This window comes from Arachis duranensis, chromosome 7, assembly GCF_000817695.3.
Source record: "Arachis duranensis cultivar V14167 chromosome 7, aradu.V14167.gnm2.J7QH, whole genome shotgun sequence".
In the NCBI taxonomy this organism is placed as follows: Eukaryota; Viridiplantae; Streptophyta; class Magnoliopsida; order Fabales; family Fabaceae; genus Arachis; species Arachis duranensis.
Window position 1 is genome coordinate 61,247,973 of NC_029778.3, and position 17,248 is coordinate 61,265,220.

General features: G+C 34.6%; 1 protein-coding gene and 1 non-coding gene across 2 annotated transcripts in view; one reads left to right on the top strand and one right to left on the bottom strand.

Annotated features, from left to right (window-relative positions):
- The first annotated feature begins 5,263 nt into the window (after nt 1–5,263).
- LOC127740973 (small nucleolar RNA R71) lies at nt 5,264–5,371 on the top strand. The gene has a single exon (XR_008001828.1). It is a non-coding gene; the product is annotated as a small nucleolar RNA R71 (small nucleolar RNA).
- A 7,312-nt stretch (nt 5,372–12,683) lies between these two features.
- Nucleotides 12,684–17,248, bottom strand: part of LOC107459251 (zinc-finger homeodomain protein 2) — a 12,483-nt gene continuing 7,918 nt past the window's right edge. The window contains exon 2 of the mRNA XM_052252115.1: nt 12,684–12,739. Within this exon, the coding sequence (XP_052108075.1) occupies nt 12,699–12,739 (41 nt within the window). The 3' untranslated portion in view covers nt 12,684–12,698. The remainder of the gene's footprint in view (nt 12,740–17,248) is intronic.

Consider the following 17,248-nt stretch of genomic DNA (forward strand, 5'->3'; position numbering starts at 1 on the left):
GAGATAAGTAAATAATGCATAAATCCACTTCCGGGGCCCACTTGGTGTGTGCTTGTTCTGAGCATTGAAGCGTTCATGTATAGAGACTTTTCTTGGAGTTAAACGCCAGCTTTGGTGGCAGTTTGGGCGTTTAACTCTAGCTTTTAACTCAGTTCAGGCGTTTAACTCTAGAATAGAGCAGGAAGTTGGCGTTTGAACGCCAGTTTGCATCATCAAACCTCGAGCAAAGTATAGACTATTATATATTGGTGGAAAGCCCAGAATGTCTATTGAGAAAGTGCCATTTGGGTTTCTGTAGCACCAAAAAATCCATTTCGAGTGCAGGGAGGTCAGAATCCAACAGCATCAGCAGTCCTTTTTCAGCCTCTGAATCAGATTTTTGCTCAGGTCCCTCAATTTCAGCCAGAAAATACCTGAAATCACAGAAAAACACACAAACTCATAGTAACGTCCAGAAATGTGATTTTTTCTTAAAAACTAATAAAAATATCCTAAAAAGTAGCTAGATCCTATTAAAAACTACCTAAAAATAATGCCAAAAAGCGTATAAATTATCCGCTCATCATAATACCAAACTTAAATTGTTGCTTGTCCCCAAGCAACTGAAAATCAAATAGAATAAAAAGAAGAGAATATACAATGAAACTCACAATATCAGTGAAACTTAGTCCCAATTAGATGAGCCGGGCTAGTAGCTTTTTGCTTCTGAACAGTTTTGGCATCTCACTTTATCCTTTGAAATTCAGAATGATTGGCACCTATAGGAACTCAGAATTTTAGATAGTGTTATTGATTTTCCTAGTTCAGTATGTTGATTCTTGAACACAGTTACTTTATGAGTCTTGGACGTGGCGCTAAGCACTTTGTTTTCCAGTATTACCTCCGGATATAATTGGGTGAACCTTTTCAGATTGTGACTCAACTTTGCTAAAGTCCCCAGTTAGAGGTGTCCAGAGTTCTTAAGCACACTTTTTTTGCTTTGGATCACGACTTTAACCACTCAGTCTCAAGCTTTTCACTTGGACCTTCATGACACAAGCACATGGTTAGGGACAGCTTGATTTAGCCGCTAAGGCCTGGATTTTATTTCCATGGACCCTCCTATCCATTAATGCTCAAAGCCTTGGATCCTCTTTACCCTTGCCTTTTGGTTTAAAGGGCTATTGGCTTTTTCTGCTTGCTTTTTCTTTTTCTTTTTCTTTTTTGCCATTTTTTTCACTGCTTTTTCTTGCTTCAAGAATCAATTTCATGATTTTTCATATTATCAATAACATTTCTCTTTGTTCATAATTCTTTCAAGAGCCAACAATTTTAACATTCATAAACTTCACTATCAAAAATATGCATTGTTCAAGCATTCATTCAGAGAACAAAAAGTATTGCCACCACATCAAAATAATTAAACTAATTTCAATATAAAATTTGAAATTCAAGTACTTCTTGTTCTTTTGTAATTAGGCATATTTTTCATTTAAGAGAGGTGAAGGATTCATGGAATTATTCATAGCTTTAAGACATAGATACTAGAAACTAATGATCATGTAATGAACACACAAACATAAAGCATCATATTCGAAAAACAGAAAAATAAGAACAAGGAAATCAAAGAACGGGTCTACGTTAGTGATAGCGGCTAGTTCTTCCTCTTGAAGATCCAATGAAATGCCTGAGCTCCTCAATGTCTCTTCTTTGCGTTTGTTGCTCCTCCCTCATAGCTCTTTGATCTTCTCTAATCTCATGGAGAATGATGGAGTGCTCTTGATGCTCCACCCTTAGTTGGTCCATGTTGTAACTCAAGCCTTCCAAAGAGGTGTTGAGTTGCTCCCAATAGTTGTGTGGAGGAGAATGCATCTCTTGAGGCATCTCAGAGATTTCTTGATGACGAATTTCCTCATGCTCTTGTTGAGGTCTATGAGTGGACTCTCTTGTTTGGTACATCCTTTTCTTAGTGACAGGCTTGTCCTCTTCAATGAGGATGTCTCCTTCTATGTCAATCCCAACCGAATTGCATAGGTGACAAATGAGATAAGGAAAGGCTAACCTTGCCAAAGTGGAGGAATTATCAGCCACCTTGTAGAGTTCTAGAGGTATGATCTCATGAACTTCCACTTCCTCCCCAATCATGATACTATGGATCATGATAGCCCGATCCACAGTTACTTCAGATCGGTTGCTAGTAGGAATGATGGAGCATTGGATGAACTCCAACCATCCTCTAACCACAGGCTTAAGGTCCGGTCTTCTCAATTGAACCGGCTTGCCTCTTGAGTCTCTTTTCCATTGAGCTCCTTCCACACATATGTCCATGAGAACTTGGTCCAACCTTTTATCAAAGTTGACCCTTCTAGTGTAGGGGCGTGCATTTTCTTGCATCATTGGCAAGTTGAACGCCAACCTTACATTTTCCGGATTGAAATCTAAGTATTTCTCCCGAACTATTGTAAGCCAATTCTTTGGATTCGGGTTCATACTTTGATCATGGTTCCTAGTGATCCATGCATTGGCATAGAACTCTTGAACCATTAAGATTTTGACTTGTTGAATGGGGTTGGTGAGAACTTCCCAATCTCTTCTTCGGATCTCATGTCGGATCTCCGGATACTCATTCTTTTTTAGCATGAAAGGAACCTCAGGGATCATTTTCTTCTTGGCCATAACTTCATAGAAGTGGTCTTGATGGACCTTTGAGATGAATCTCTCGATCTCCCATGACTCGGAGGTGGAAACTTTTGCCTTCCCTTTCCTCCTTCTAGAGGTTTCTTCGGCCTTAGGTGCCATAAATGGTTATAGAAAAATAAAAGCAATGCTTTTTCCACCCCAAACTTAAAAGGTTTGCTCGTCCTCGAGCAAAATAAGAAAGAAAGAAGGGGAAGAAGAAGAAAATTGGAGGAGATGGAGGGAGAGATAGGTTCGGCCAAGGGGGTAGGAGAGTGGTTGTAATGTGTGAAAATGAAGGAGTGAAGAGGGATATTTATAGGGAATAGGGTTTTTTGGGGAAGAGGGATGAAGGTGATTGGTGAAGAGAATATATGGAAGAGAATAGAATTTGATAGGTGAGTGGTGTTTTGGGTAGAGTATTATAGAGATGTGTGAGGGGGAGAGAGAGAGAGGTGGGGTAGGTAGAGATCCTGTGGGGTCCACAGATCCTGAGGAGTCAAGAACTTCTCATCCCTGCTCTATTTAGGCATGCAAAACGCCCTTAGAGTGCAATTCTGGCATTTAATGCCAGACTGCTGCCTATTTTTGGCGTTAAATGTCAGTCTGGTACTTCTTTCTGGCGTTAAATGCCAGTCTGGTGCCCATTTCTAGTGTTAAACACCCAGAATGGTGCCAGATTGGGCGTTTAACGCCCATCCTGCTATCCTTACTGGCGTTTAAATGCCAATAAGTTTTTTCTCCAGGGTGTGTTGTTTTTAATGCTGTTTTTGAATTTACTTTGATTTTTGCAGTTGTTTTTGTGACTCTACATGATCATCAGCCTAAAGAAAACATGAAATAATAATGGATAATGGAAATTTAAGATAGATAAATAAAATTGGGTTGCCTCCCAATAAGCGCTTCTTTAATGTCAATAGCTAGACAGTGGGCTCTCATGGAGCCTCACAGATAATCAGAGCATGGTTGGGGCCTCTCAACACCAAACTTAGAGTTTGGTTGTGGCCTACCAACACCAAACTTAGAGTTTAAATGTGGGAGGTTTTGTTTGACTCTGTATTGAGAGAAGCTTTTCGTGCTTCTTCTCCATGTGTACAGAAGAACCTTGAGTCTTGAATACAAGGTAGTCCTCATTCAATTGAAAGACCAACTCTCCTCTGTCAACATCAATCACAGCTTTTGCTGTGGCTAGAAAAGGTCTGCCAAGGATGATGAATTTATCATCCTCCTTCCCAGTGTCTAGGATTATGAAATCAGTAGGCATGTAAAGGCCTTCAACCTTCACTAGCACGTCCTCTACTAGTCCATAAGCTTGTTTTATTGATTTGTCTGCCATATCTAGTGAGATTCTTGCAGCTTGTACCTCAAAGATTCCTAGTTTCTCCATTACAGAGAGTGGCATGAGGTTAATACCTGATCCTAGGTCACACAGAGCCTTCTTAAAGGTCATGGTGCCTATGGTACAAGGTATTAAGAATTTACCAGGATCCTGTTTCTTTTGAGGTAAAATTTGCTAAATCCAGGTATTCAGTTCATTAATGAGAAATCGAGGTTCATCCTCCCAAGTCTCATTACCAAATAGCTTGGCATTCAGCTTCATGATTGCTCCTAAATACTGGGCAATTTGCCCTTCAACAATGTCTTCATCTTCTTCAGAAGATGAATAGTCATCAGAGCTCATGAATGGTAATAGGAAGTTCAATAGAATCTCTATGGTCTCTGTATGAGCCTCAGATTCCTTTGGTTCCTCATTGGGGTACTCCTTAATGGCCAGTGGATGTTTCCTGAGGTCTTCCTCACTGGGAATCACTCCCTTTTCACTCTCTCCAGGTTCAGCCATGTTGGTCACAGTTATGGCCTTGCACTCTCTTTTGGGAATCTCTTCTGTATTTCTTGGGAGAGTGCTAGGAGGAGTTTCAGTAACCCTTTTACTCAGCTGACCCACTTGTGCCTCCAAGTTTCTTATGGAGGACCTTGTTTCATTCATGAAACTGAGAGTAGCCTTAGATAGATCAGAGACTATATTTGCTAAGCTAGATAGATTCTGCTCAGAATTCTCTGTCTGTTATTGAGAGGATGATGGAAAAGGCTTGCCATTGCTAAACCTGTTTCTTCCACCATTATTATTGTTAAAGTCTTGTTGAGGCTTTTGTTGATCCTTCCATGAGAAATTTGGATGATTTCTCCATGAGGGATTATAAGTGTTTCCATAGGCTTCACCCATGTAATTCACCTCTGCCATTGCAGGGTTCTCAGGATCATAAGCTTCTTCTTCAGAAGATGCTTCTTTAGTACTGTTGGATACAGTTTGTAATCCATTTAGACTCTAAGAAATCATATTGACTTGCTGAGTCAACATTTTGTTCTAAGCCAATATGGCATTCAGAGCATCAATTTCAAGAACTCTCTTCCTCTTAGGCGTCCCATTACTCACAGGATTCCTTTCAGAGGTGTACATGAACTGGTTATTTGCAACCATTTTAATGAGTTCCTGAGCTTCTGCCGGCATTTTCTTCAGGTGAATAGATCCACCTGCAAAATGGTCCAATGACATCTTAGACAATTCAGACAGACTATCATAGAATATATCCAGGATGGTCCATTTTGAAAGCATGTCAGAAGGGCACTTTTTGGTCAGTTGCTTGTATCTTTCCCAAGCTTCATAGAGGAATTCACCTTCTTTCTGCCTGAAGGTTTGAACATCCACTCTAAGCTTGCTAGCATTTGAGGAAGAAAGAATTTGGCTAAGAAAGCCATGACCAGCTTATCCCAAGAGTTCAGGCTCTCTCTAGTTTGAGAGTCTAACCATATTCTAGCTCTGTCTCTTACAGCAAAAGGGAAAAGCATAAGCTTGTAGACCTCGGGATCAACTCCATTAGTCTTAACAGTATCACAGATCTGCAACAATTTAGTTAAGAACTGAAAAGGATCTTCTGATGGAAGTCCATAGAACTTGCAATTTTGTTGCATCAGAGAAACTAATTGAGGCTTAAGCTCAAAATTGTTTGCTCCAATGGCAGGGATTGAGATGCTTCTTCTATGGAAGTTGGAATTTGGTGCAGTGAAGTCACCAAGCATCTTCCTTGCATTGTTATTATTGTTAGGTTCGGCCATTACTTCTTTTTCGAGATTCTCTGTAAGGTTTTCTCTGAATTGTTGTGCTTTAACTTCTCTTAGCTTCTTTTTCAGAGTCCTTTCAGGTTCAGGGTCAGCTTCAACAAGAATGTTCTTGTCCTTGCTCCTGCTCATATGAAAAAGAAGAGAACAGAAAGGAAGAGAAATCCTCTATGTCATAGTATAGAGATTCCTTAATGTGAGTAGAAGAGAAGAAGAATAAGAATGCAGAAGGAAGAAGAAGAATTCGAACACAGAGAGGGAAGAGAGGGTTCAAAATATAAGAAGAGGAGAAGAGTGTTAGTGATTAAATAAATAAATAGAAGAAGATGAGAGAGAGAGTTTTCGAAAATAATTAAAATAATTAAAAGGAAAAGGAAAATATTTTTATTTTTATTTCAAAATTTAGTTAGAATTTGAAAATTAAGAGAATAGATAAAATTAAAATTAAAATTTGAAATAATTAGTTAATTAAAAGAATTTTGAAAAAGGGTGAGGAGTTTTCGAAAATTAGAGAGGGAAAATTAGTTAGGTGGTTTTGAAAAAGGTAAGAAATAGTAAAACAAACAACAAGTTAATTAGTTAACTGAAGAAGATTGGAAAATCAATTTTGAAAAGATAAGAAGTTAGAAAAGATTTTGAAATTGATTTTGAAAAAGATATGATTGGAAATCATTTTGAAAAATATTTGAAAAAGAAATTAAAAAGATTTGATTTTTGAAATTAAAGTTGATTACTTAACTAACAAGAAACTAAAAGATATGATTCTAGAATTTAAAGATTTAACCTTTCTTAATAGGCAAGCAACAACTTGAAATTTTTTTTTTGAATCAAACATTAAATGTTAGTAAGATTTTCGAAAATATGAAGTAAAAATAAGAAAAAGATTTTGAAAATCAATTTTTAAAATTTTTGAAAATATTAAAAGCAAAATAAAAAAAGATTTTGAAATATTTAAAAAAAATTCGAAATTACAAAAAGAAAAATGGAAAAGATTTGATTTTGAAAAAGATTTGAAAAGATAGAATTTTGAAATTGAAATTTATGAGTAAAACAAGGAAAGATATATTTTTTATTTTTGAATTTTTAATAAAGAGAGAGAAAAAAACACCAATTTGAAGCAAAACATAAAAATTATGAATCAAAATAATTAATGCATGCAAGAACACTTTGAATGTCAAGATGAACACCTAAGAACACTTTAAAGATCAAGATAAACATCAAGACTTATTTTTGAAAATTTTTAAGAGAAGAAAAACATGCAAGACACCAAACTTAGAATTGTTCAATGGTTAGACTCTAATAACTCTAAAATGCATATGAAAAACAAGAAAAGGCACAAAACAGGAAAAATTAAAGATCAAACATATAAAATCATCAAGAACAACTTGAAGATCATGAAGAACACATGCATGAATTTTCGAAAATTTTGAGAAAAATTAAAAAGATGCAATTGACACCAAACTTAAAATTTGACATTAGACTCAAACAAGAAACACAAAATATTTTTTATTTTTATGATTTTATTATTTTTTTGGTTTTTTTTTGAAAGCTATTTTGGAAAAATGAAAAAGAAGAAAAAATTTTTGAAAGATTTTTGAAAACTTTTTGAAAATAAAATAAAGGTTGAAACAAGAAGAAAATTACCTAATCTAAGCAACAAGATGAACCGTCAGTTGTCCAAACTCGAACAATCCCCGGAAACGGCGCCAAAAACTTGGTGCACAAAATTGTTATCCCTTGGCATGGCTCCAAAAACTTGGTGCACAATATCATGATTCGCACGTCCCTTCAAAACTTCGCACAGCAGACCAGCAAGTGCACTGAGTCGTCCAAGTAATATCTTACGTGAGTAAGGGTCGATCCCACGGAGATTGTCGGCTTAAAGCAAGCTGTGGTCATCTTGTAAATCTCAGTCAGGCGGATTCAAATGGTTATAGAGTTTTGATAATTAAAAGATAAATAAACATAAAATAAAGATAGAGATACTTATGCAATTCATTGGTGGGAATTTCAGATAAGCGTATAGAGATGCGTTATTCCTTCTGAATCTCTGCTTTCCTACTGTCTTCATTCAATCATTCGAACTCCTTTCCATGGCAAGCTGTATGTTGGGGATCATCGTTGTCAATGGCTACCTCCCGTCCTCTCAGTGAAAATGGTCCTCTACGGTTTCTATACAGCTAATCAACTATTGGATTTCTCGTCTCAGATGAAAAATACCAAGCACAGCTACCGCATGGCTAATCAGCTGTTGGTTCTCACTTGTGTTGGAATAGGATCCAATGATCCTTTTGTGTCTGTCACTACGTCCAACAGTCCTGAGTTGGAAGCTCGTCACAGTCATCCCTTCCCAGATCCTACTTGGAATACCACAGACAAGGTTTAGACTTTTCGGATCTCAGGAATGCTACCAATTGATTCTAGCCTATACCACGAAGGTTCAAATCTCGGATTCAGATGCCCCATTGTCAAAGGGGAAATGATGTGAATCGTTGATTAGAAACCCAAGAGATACACACTCTAGCTTTCGCAGGTAGAACGGAAGTAGTTGTCAGGCACGCGTTCATAAATTGAGAATGGTGATGAGTGTCACAGATCATCACATTCATCATGTTGAAGTGTGAGTGAACATCTTAGAATAAGAATAAGCTTGAATTGAATAGAAGAACAATATTATTTTCCATTAATACTCGAGGAACAGCAGAGCTCCACACCTTAATCTATGGGGTGTAGAAACTCCACTGTTGAAAATACATAAGTGATAAAGGTCCAGGCATGGCCGAATGGCCAGCCTCCCAAAAGTGATCAAAAGATCAAAAAATGATCCAAAGATAAGATATCAATACAATAGTAAAAAGTCCTATTTATACTAAACTAGTTTCTAGGGTTTACAGAGATAAGTAAATGATGCAGAAATCCACTTCCGGGGCCCACTTGGTGTGTGCTTGGGCTGAGCATTGAAGCTTTCATGTGTAGAGACTTTTCTTGGAGTTAAACGCCAGCTTTGGTGCCAGTTTGGGCATTTAACTCTAGCTTGTAACTCAATTTGGGCGTTTAACTCTAGAATAGGGCAGGAAGTTGGCGTTTGAACGCCAGTTTGCGTCCTCAAAACTCGAGCAAAGTATGGACTATTATATATTTCTGGAAAAGCCCAGGATGTCTACTTTCCAACGCAATTGAGACCGCGCCATTTAGGTTTCTGTAACTCCAAAAATCCAACAGCATCAGTAGTCCTTATTCAGCCTCTGAATTAGATTTTTGCTCAAGTCCCTCAATTTCAGCCAGAAAATACCTGAAATTACAAAAAAACACACAAACTCATAGTAAAGTCCAGAAATGTGAATTTTGCTTAAAAACTAATAAAAATATACTAAAAAGTAGCTAGATCCTACTAAAAATTACCTAAAAATAATGCCAAAAAATGTATAAATTATCCGCTCATCAAGTATCCAACTACCACCTTGGTTGGCCTTTTATAGCAAATGGAAAAAGCAGCAGCCTATAGACATCTTGGTCTACTCTTTCGGCTTGTACTGTGTTAGAAATCTGTATAAAGTCTGCAAGGAATTCCATGGGCTCTTCTTCTAGGAGTCCCTGGAATTGGCAGTTTTGCTGCACTAGAGTAATAAGCTGTGCATTGAGTTCAAAGTTCGCTACTTGAATAGGGGGTATACAAATGCTTCTTCTTCTATCGAAGTTTGGAATGCGGGCTATATAAGACCCCAAAGTCCTTCTTGGTTGTGCACTCTCCATTTGATCCATAGTAAATTCTTTCTATTCCTGCGTATTCAAACAAGAAGCAAAGCAAAGGAAAAGTGGGGGCCTCTATGTCAGACTATCTGTTCCTGCTTGAAATGTCCTAGAACGAGAAAATGATAATGAAAACAAACGAATTACTGAACTTTAAAATTTGAATTTAAAAGTTTGAAGTTTGAAAATTGAATTTAAAGATTGAATTTAAATTTAAAACAAGATAGGATAACAAGATTTTAAAGTTCAAAGAAAGCAAAGAAAAGATATGATAAATAATTAAAAGCAAAAAGATAACTAGCAAGACACCAAACTTAAAATTTGAAATTAAATTAAAATAGGATAACAAAAAAAACCTGGAATTTGAAATTTGAAAGTTGAAAAATTAAAAATACAAACACTAAACGGACACCAAACTTAAGGATTTTGAAATCAAGGACACTAATTTTTGAAAAAATTGAAAGGAGAAACCCTAAAAGTCACTTAACTTAAAAATTTTGAAATCAAACAAAAAAAAATACCAAGGACAGTTCAAACACAAAGGAAGACAAACAAGAACAATTTTTGAACACTTCAGAAAAGAAACAAAAACTAACGGGACACCAAACTTAAAAGTTAACATAAGACTTAAACAAAAGAAAACGATGACTAAAAATAAAAAGTTTTTGAGAAGTTTTTGAAAATAAGAAAACGCGAAACACAATAAAAAGAAAACTAGTAAAAAGTACCTGATCTAAGGAGCAAAATAACCGTTAGTTTGTCAATCTTGATAAACCACAATTTTATGGTTTACATTGTGTATAATTACGTGGTTTTATCATGATCCTTACCCACTTATTCATTAATTTAGCATGCATTTATATTTCCTTCCTGGAATTATTACATGATTGAAAACTGCTTCCTAGAGACTTTTTATTATGCATTTTAGTTATCCTTTATCCCATTCGATGCCGTGATCTGTGTGTTAAGTGTTTCAGGCTTTATAGGGCATGGATGAGTTGGAGATTGGAAGGGAAGCTAGCAAAAATGGAAGGAACACAAGAAATTGAGGAGACAACCAGCGAGAAGTGACGCGGCCGCATGGCTCACGCGTTCGCGCGGAAGAGGAAAAATCGCAGTGACGCGGCCGCATGGCTCATGCGACCGCGCGGAAAGGAAAAGCACAAGTGACACGGAGGCGTGGACGACGCGAACGCGTGGCACGGAAAAACGCGAATGACGTGTCCGCGTGGACGACGCGATCGCGTGACATGCGCGATCTGCATAATCTGCAGATTTCGTTGGGAGCGGTTTTGGGCCCTGTTTTAACCCAGTTCCCGGCCCAGAACAGCAGAGTAGAGCCAGAGAACATGCAGAAACGAGAAAAAAACATTCATTCTACACAGTTTTGAGTTTTTTTTAGATCTAGTTTTACTCCTCCTCTAGGTTTTTTTCTCTCTACACAATTGATACTTTTAGGATATTATATTTCTACTACTTTTGCATTGGGATATTGAGAAGAGTTATTTCCTCATCAAAACTTCGTCATTCTAGTTTGTTCTCTTAACTTGGTTTATTTCTTCCATGTTCTTTGCCTTGTTCAATTTTGTCATTGGAATACTTTTATGATTATTTAATTCAAGAATTATTTCTTTCATTTTAATCCATTTTACCTTCCAATAATCATGTCTTCTTTCGATTCCCTTTCATATGTTATGGAATTATTATTTACAATGAGTGAGTAGTTCTCTAACTTGATGGGGAGTTTACTGAAAGGAACCAATTGAGTTGGAAGGCTTGAAAGAAAGATTGTAATTGGGTTTACTGTTGGATTGCCTTCTAGTCACTAACACCAATCTCTTTTAATTAAGTGGGTTGCAATTTGTGAACAGACGTAGCATTCCAACGTGTTTGACCTTCCTTTGCCTAGTAAAGGATAACCAAACAGAATAACTTTTAATTATCAATTAATCCTGAGAGCATTCCAATTATAATAGGGACTCCAACTAACCAACTCCCAGTCAAGGCTTTTATTTACATTGTTCAAATTCATCAATTTAATTTCCTGTCATTCAACTCAAACCTTTTTGAAAATATCTGATTAATAAAATAGCACACCTTTCTGCAACTCGTTGGGAGACGACCTGGGATTCATACTCACAGTATTTAAAATTTGAATTCTGTGACATATTTTTAAATTGATAAGTGGATTTCCGGTGAGTTAAGAACTATACTTGCAACGTACACACTTTCATAATTTTTAATTCACCAATTTTTGGTGTATCATTGATCCTACTCAAAATGCCACAGACAAGGTCAGATCTTCCGAATCGAAGAATGATGCTTTTATGACTCTAGCCTTAGCGCCACAGAGACCTCATTTACCCACGACTAACGAGATTATATGTCAGATATCCCAATTAGCCCAGATACTCTCTTGGAACCTATGATGCACTGTCAAGCTGTAGCTCAATACTATCCCGCCAAAGACTCGTAAGAACTCATGTAGAATCAGGGATCATACTCCAGTTCCACCCAGATTGATAAGAATGAAGTACAAAAAATGCATCATAGAATAGAATCAAACATATATTGAAATAGAAACAGTAATATTATTAATCCATAGGAATTAGCAGAGCTCCTAACTTTAATCTAAGAGGTTTAGTTACTCATGCTTTACAGAGAAAAAAGTTTGTAATTCGAAAGTGGTGGAAAAAGATCCTAAACATGGGTGATCTTCTCCTTTATATACTAATCTAGTAGTTAAAAATTAAAAAAATGAAATAAACTATGCTAAAGGTGCGAAATCCTCGTCTGGGCCCACTTTAGTAAGTGTTTTGGCCTAAGCTTGGTGTCCAACTTGAGGAATGGGCGTTGAACGCCCATTAAGGGTTCTCCACACTGCCTTGTACTCCCTTGGTGGCGTTGAACACCAAGTTTGGGCGTTCAACGCTGGCCTTGTTTCTCTTGGGGCGTTGAACGCTAGAAAGGGGGTGATTTGGGTGTTTAACGCCCATTTTGGGCATTCATTTCTAAAGACAAGTATAGACCATTATATATTGTTAGAAAATTCTGGAAGTTAGATTTTCAACGTCGTTGAAAATGCATCATTGGACCTCTGTAGCTTAAGACATATTCGTTGGAGTGCAAGGAGATCAGGATTTGACAGCGTCTGTTGTTCTTTCTTTGTCTCTGAATCAGACTTTGCCAAAACTTGCCAAATTCAGCCAAACTTTACCTGAAATCATAAGAAAAATACAAAAACTCAAAGTAATATCCAAAAAGTGAATTTTTCACTAAAACCTACTAAAACTTAATAAAACTTAAGACAATGTAACTAAAAACACTAGAAAAATAATACTAAAAAGCGTATAAAATATCCACTCATCATAACTTCTTATAAAAAGATAAGATTTTGTTTTTAGGATTTAGTTTTAGATTAGATTTGAATTATTGTTTTGAATTTGAATAAGTTCTTATCTCATTCTTTGGAGATAAGAAGATAAGATTAGTTTCTTTATTTTAAAAGTTAGGAAGCTAGGATATAAATAAGTGAAGAAGGTTCACATCCTGCATTCATGCATCCCTCATCTCATTAGTTTAGGTTATTTTTCTTTTCTATGATGAGTAACTAAACCTCCTCTATTGTTAGGAGCTTTGTTTGATTTTATAGATTGGTAATGTAAGTGTTTTCTTTATTTTGATTCATGTTTTTATTCTTTCTCAAAATTGAATCTCGTTCTTCATCTTTAATCGTTAGAAATATTGAAAAATATTCCAATTCTATCTTGGATTCTGTTATTACTTTGAAAAATTTAATATCGGAATTAGTTTGAAACTCTTTCTCATAATTTTCAACTTGATTAGGAATAGTATTTTGAAAGTTGTGCGGCTTTAAATTGAAACTGTGCTTAACATCTTCTCTTAATTAGTTGACCAAGGCATTGCAATTAATTAAATTAAGAGAAATTGAATTGCCAAGAAATTAGAATTTGGTTATAAATGATTTTTCGTGAAAATATTTTTGCATGAGACAAAGTAAGAAAACATTAGCATTACCTTTTTTAAAAGTTAAACATCTCCGAAGTCTTTACATCTTATTCACTGATTACTTCTCCAAATTCAAAAGCATTCTCTTATTCACAAACAAGCATTCTTATTCATTGTTCTTTGTTATTCAAGATTCTACTTCAAGATTCACAATCCTCATATCAAGGTTTGTTTGATCTAATTAGAGGTTAAATTAGACATTGCTTGATTCAATCCATTAATCCTCGTGGGAATGACATCCACTCAATGTCGTATTTCTAGGAGTAATTTGGTGCACTTGTCAATATACGAGCTTATCAACTTTTTGGCTTATCAATTACTAGTATCATTTATACTAGTTGCTCATATATTTATTTACATCTTGTTTTAATAATTATCTCTTTAATGATATTTTATTATTAATTTTGATGAATCATCCTTATAACTCCCACGGCCTCACTATGTCCAACCACCTCTTGCTTGTTTTTTTTTCTTCGTATATAATCTCGAGAAGTATCTCATGCTTTCTTTATTTTTCTTCGTATGAGAGAGAGAGAGAGAAGTTGAAAACTTCGTAGTCGTCGAACTTCTGAGGTCCAATCTTTCAGTTCTAAAAACTCCAATGAAAACTCTAAACCGATTAAAGTATTTATCTCTTCCTCCTCTTCACAACCGTGTTAAATTTGTCAAGGTGAAGAACTTCTTCCTAATTCGGGAATGAAGATTCATTTATTATATATATTATGATTTATAAGACATTTTCTATCAAAAACTAGGAAGAAAGCGAGCTATATGAGGAAATTGGTTTTTATAAGCTAACACGGCGAGGTAAGGTTCAGTAAATTTATTATCATTGTGTGCTTGTGCTGATGAATCAATCAATGTTTTCTAAAAATCAACCCGCAAAATAACTATATTTTAACAACGAACCAGGCTCATATAATAAATACTAGTTAAAGACAAGGAAAGCAAGTTAGTAATGCTTAGCTTCTAATGTGATCATGAGATGCTAGAAAGTGGGTCGCTACACGTGTCACCCTCATCTCTGCCGGTTCTTGACCTGCATCATCCACCTCTCCATCGCGATGGCGCTGTCCTTGGCGCTGCTTCTGGCAATGAGTTTTCCATCACTGTTGCCTGCCTATAGTGGTGCCATCCATTGCTCATACATCAATATCGTCCAATTGCAATCGTGGTAGGTAATTTTATATATGCTTCTAAATCTTCTACTTGTTGAATTACTTGTGTTGTCATATCCGAAATTGTGATTGATGATGCAGGAACCCAACCTTGAAATTTTGATTGAATTTTTGGATTTAAGATTTGAAGTTCTACTTTGTATGTAGTTTTCATTAAAATTGGATCTGGATTTTGAAATTGTGATTAATTTGTAAGTTTCATGGATTCTTTTTATTACTGTTATCTTTAAAATTCAAAATTGAAATCTACTAATTCTTCTAGTTCTATGATGTATTGTAATTGCTATAATTTGGACATTGTTTCTTGTAATTTAATTTCTCAATCTGAAATGATATGTTGAGTAATTTCTGGTACTATTGGTTGAAAATCTAGTTAGTAACGATGCAGGAATACTATTTTGTAGGTTGGCCAATTTGTCATTAGATTGCGCTACTGCCAGAGTCGGAACTATGTCAAATTGTGATCAATCAGTCCCCAAGCGACCTCCCAAAAACGTTGAGCCTCCAAAATTTCTCTAGCATTTCACGACTTCCAAACACAAAGAATTCACCAATATCCGTTTGCACCATCAAATATTGGGAGAGCATTATGACAAAGAATGTGACTTGAATTTAAACTACAATAGAAAATTCTAATCGTTGCCAGCATTATGTTCAATAAAAACATCATTTGATATGATATTTTATTAAGGAACAGAGAGAATTAAATAGAAATTCAGATAGAATAAAATAGAAATTTTTAAAATTAGTACCAAGAGAAAATCATGAATATCCATACTATTGCATAATATTCTTATTCAAGGACAGACTTAGGTGAGAAGGAAGGAGACACTTGCCCCCACTAAAAGTTTGTAAACAAATTAATAAGTACATATCTATCAATACATTTTAGTCCCATTATTATATTATCTTTACTCCATTGGAATTTATGTTAAAAAAAACTATATTATCAAATTTAGCATGAAATAATTTTATCTTATTATAAGTATCAAAATTAAAAATAAATAAATAAACAAATTCAACATTAATAAATATTAATCATATATTTTTTAAAATTGACCAAGTAATTAATTGGTAATACTCATTAAATTGACAATATATCAAACTTAAATTTAAAAACATATATAAAGTACAATATTATTTAACTATTTTAAAATAAAAAGAAGAAACTATTTTAATTAATTTTTAATGATTTTAAATTAATATATTTTTCAAGTTTTATATATAGATCTAGTTTTTTTAGGTATTTATATATATGACTTTAGTTTCAAAATATAAATATATCAATGTTTAGCAAAATTTGTTTTAGTATATTTTTGTCCCGTTAACTAAAATTTTTTGAGTTCATCACTATTTTTATTTATAGCATAATTTTTTAATTCGGATATTTATAGCATAATTCTTTAATTCGGTTATAGGCGCGATATTAATCCTAATCGAAACACTTTATCTATAGGAACTATTTTACTCTTTAAGAAACGCCATAAGAAAACTTTTTATTACCAAAATCCAAAATGGACTGCTTTCAATTGCTCTTTTTGTCCTATTACATACATTTATCTATAATCGTATCCAAATGCATGGGTTTTATATGCATTAAACTTCCTAATAAGTGCAAAAATAACGTAGAATATATCCCAAATATTCCCATCGAATTTCAGATAAAATATTTTAGTTTTTAATAAATTTTTATTATTTAAAAGTTTTAAGTATTATATTTTTAAAATAATTTAATTTCTTTATCCTTATAAAGAGGTCGATTGGTCTCGAAGACTTCTAAAATAATAAAAAATTATTGAAGATCAAAATGTGCAATTTAAAATTTTTAAAAAACCAATTTCGATGGTTATTAGCAAATATTTTTATTGGTTTAATATAAATCCAAGAAAAGAGATGAAACGTAGATTGCCGATCCTCAAAACCTTATCCGCTTTTGACCTTAGTACCCAACATAACACGTTTATGTCGAGAATGACTTATTTCATATTTTCATCCCCTTGTTCAAGAGCTACTCCAAGTCAAATACCGTGGTTTGATCGAAGCTCAATTCGCACCAACAAAATGATAAGCTCGTTCAATAAGATGTCAAATTTTATTCTGTTGTTTGGTGTGAACACATTATATGCTTTAGGAGGACATGAATACTAAACCATAAATACTTAATTACATAAAGAAAAAAAAAATATAGGTACATAGTGAAAGATATCGTTTTTACTTCAAGGAATGTGAAGTGTGAAACATTTATTCGATAAATTGTATACATTTTTCTTTAGATTATAATTAATAATGATCCGATAACACGTATAGTATGACGATTTATTTTACCTTAGAAATTAGTAAATCCTGAAACTAATATGAGAACTAGGATTTTTATCCAGGAATATAAATATTTGAAAACTATATCAATGTTGTTATGACATTATGATACGAAAGATTACGGTACAAAAAATTTATAGAATTAAATTTTTTTTACAAAAGGATCATAGAGAACAAAAATTTTTATCAATTAAAAAGATCAA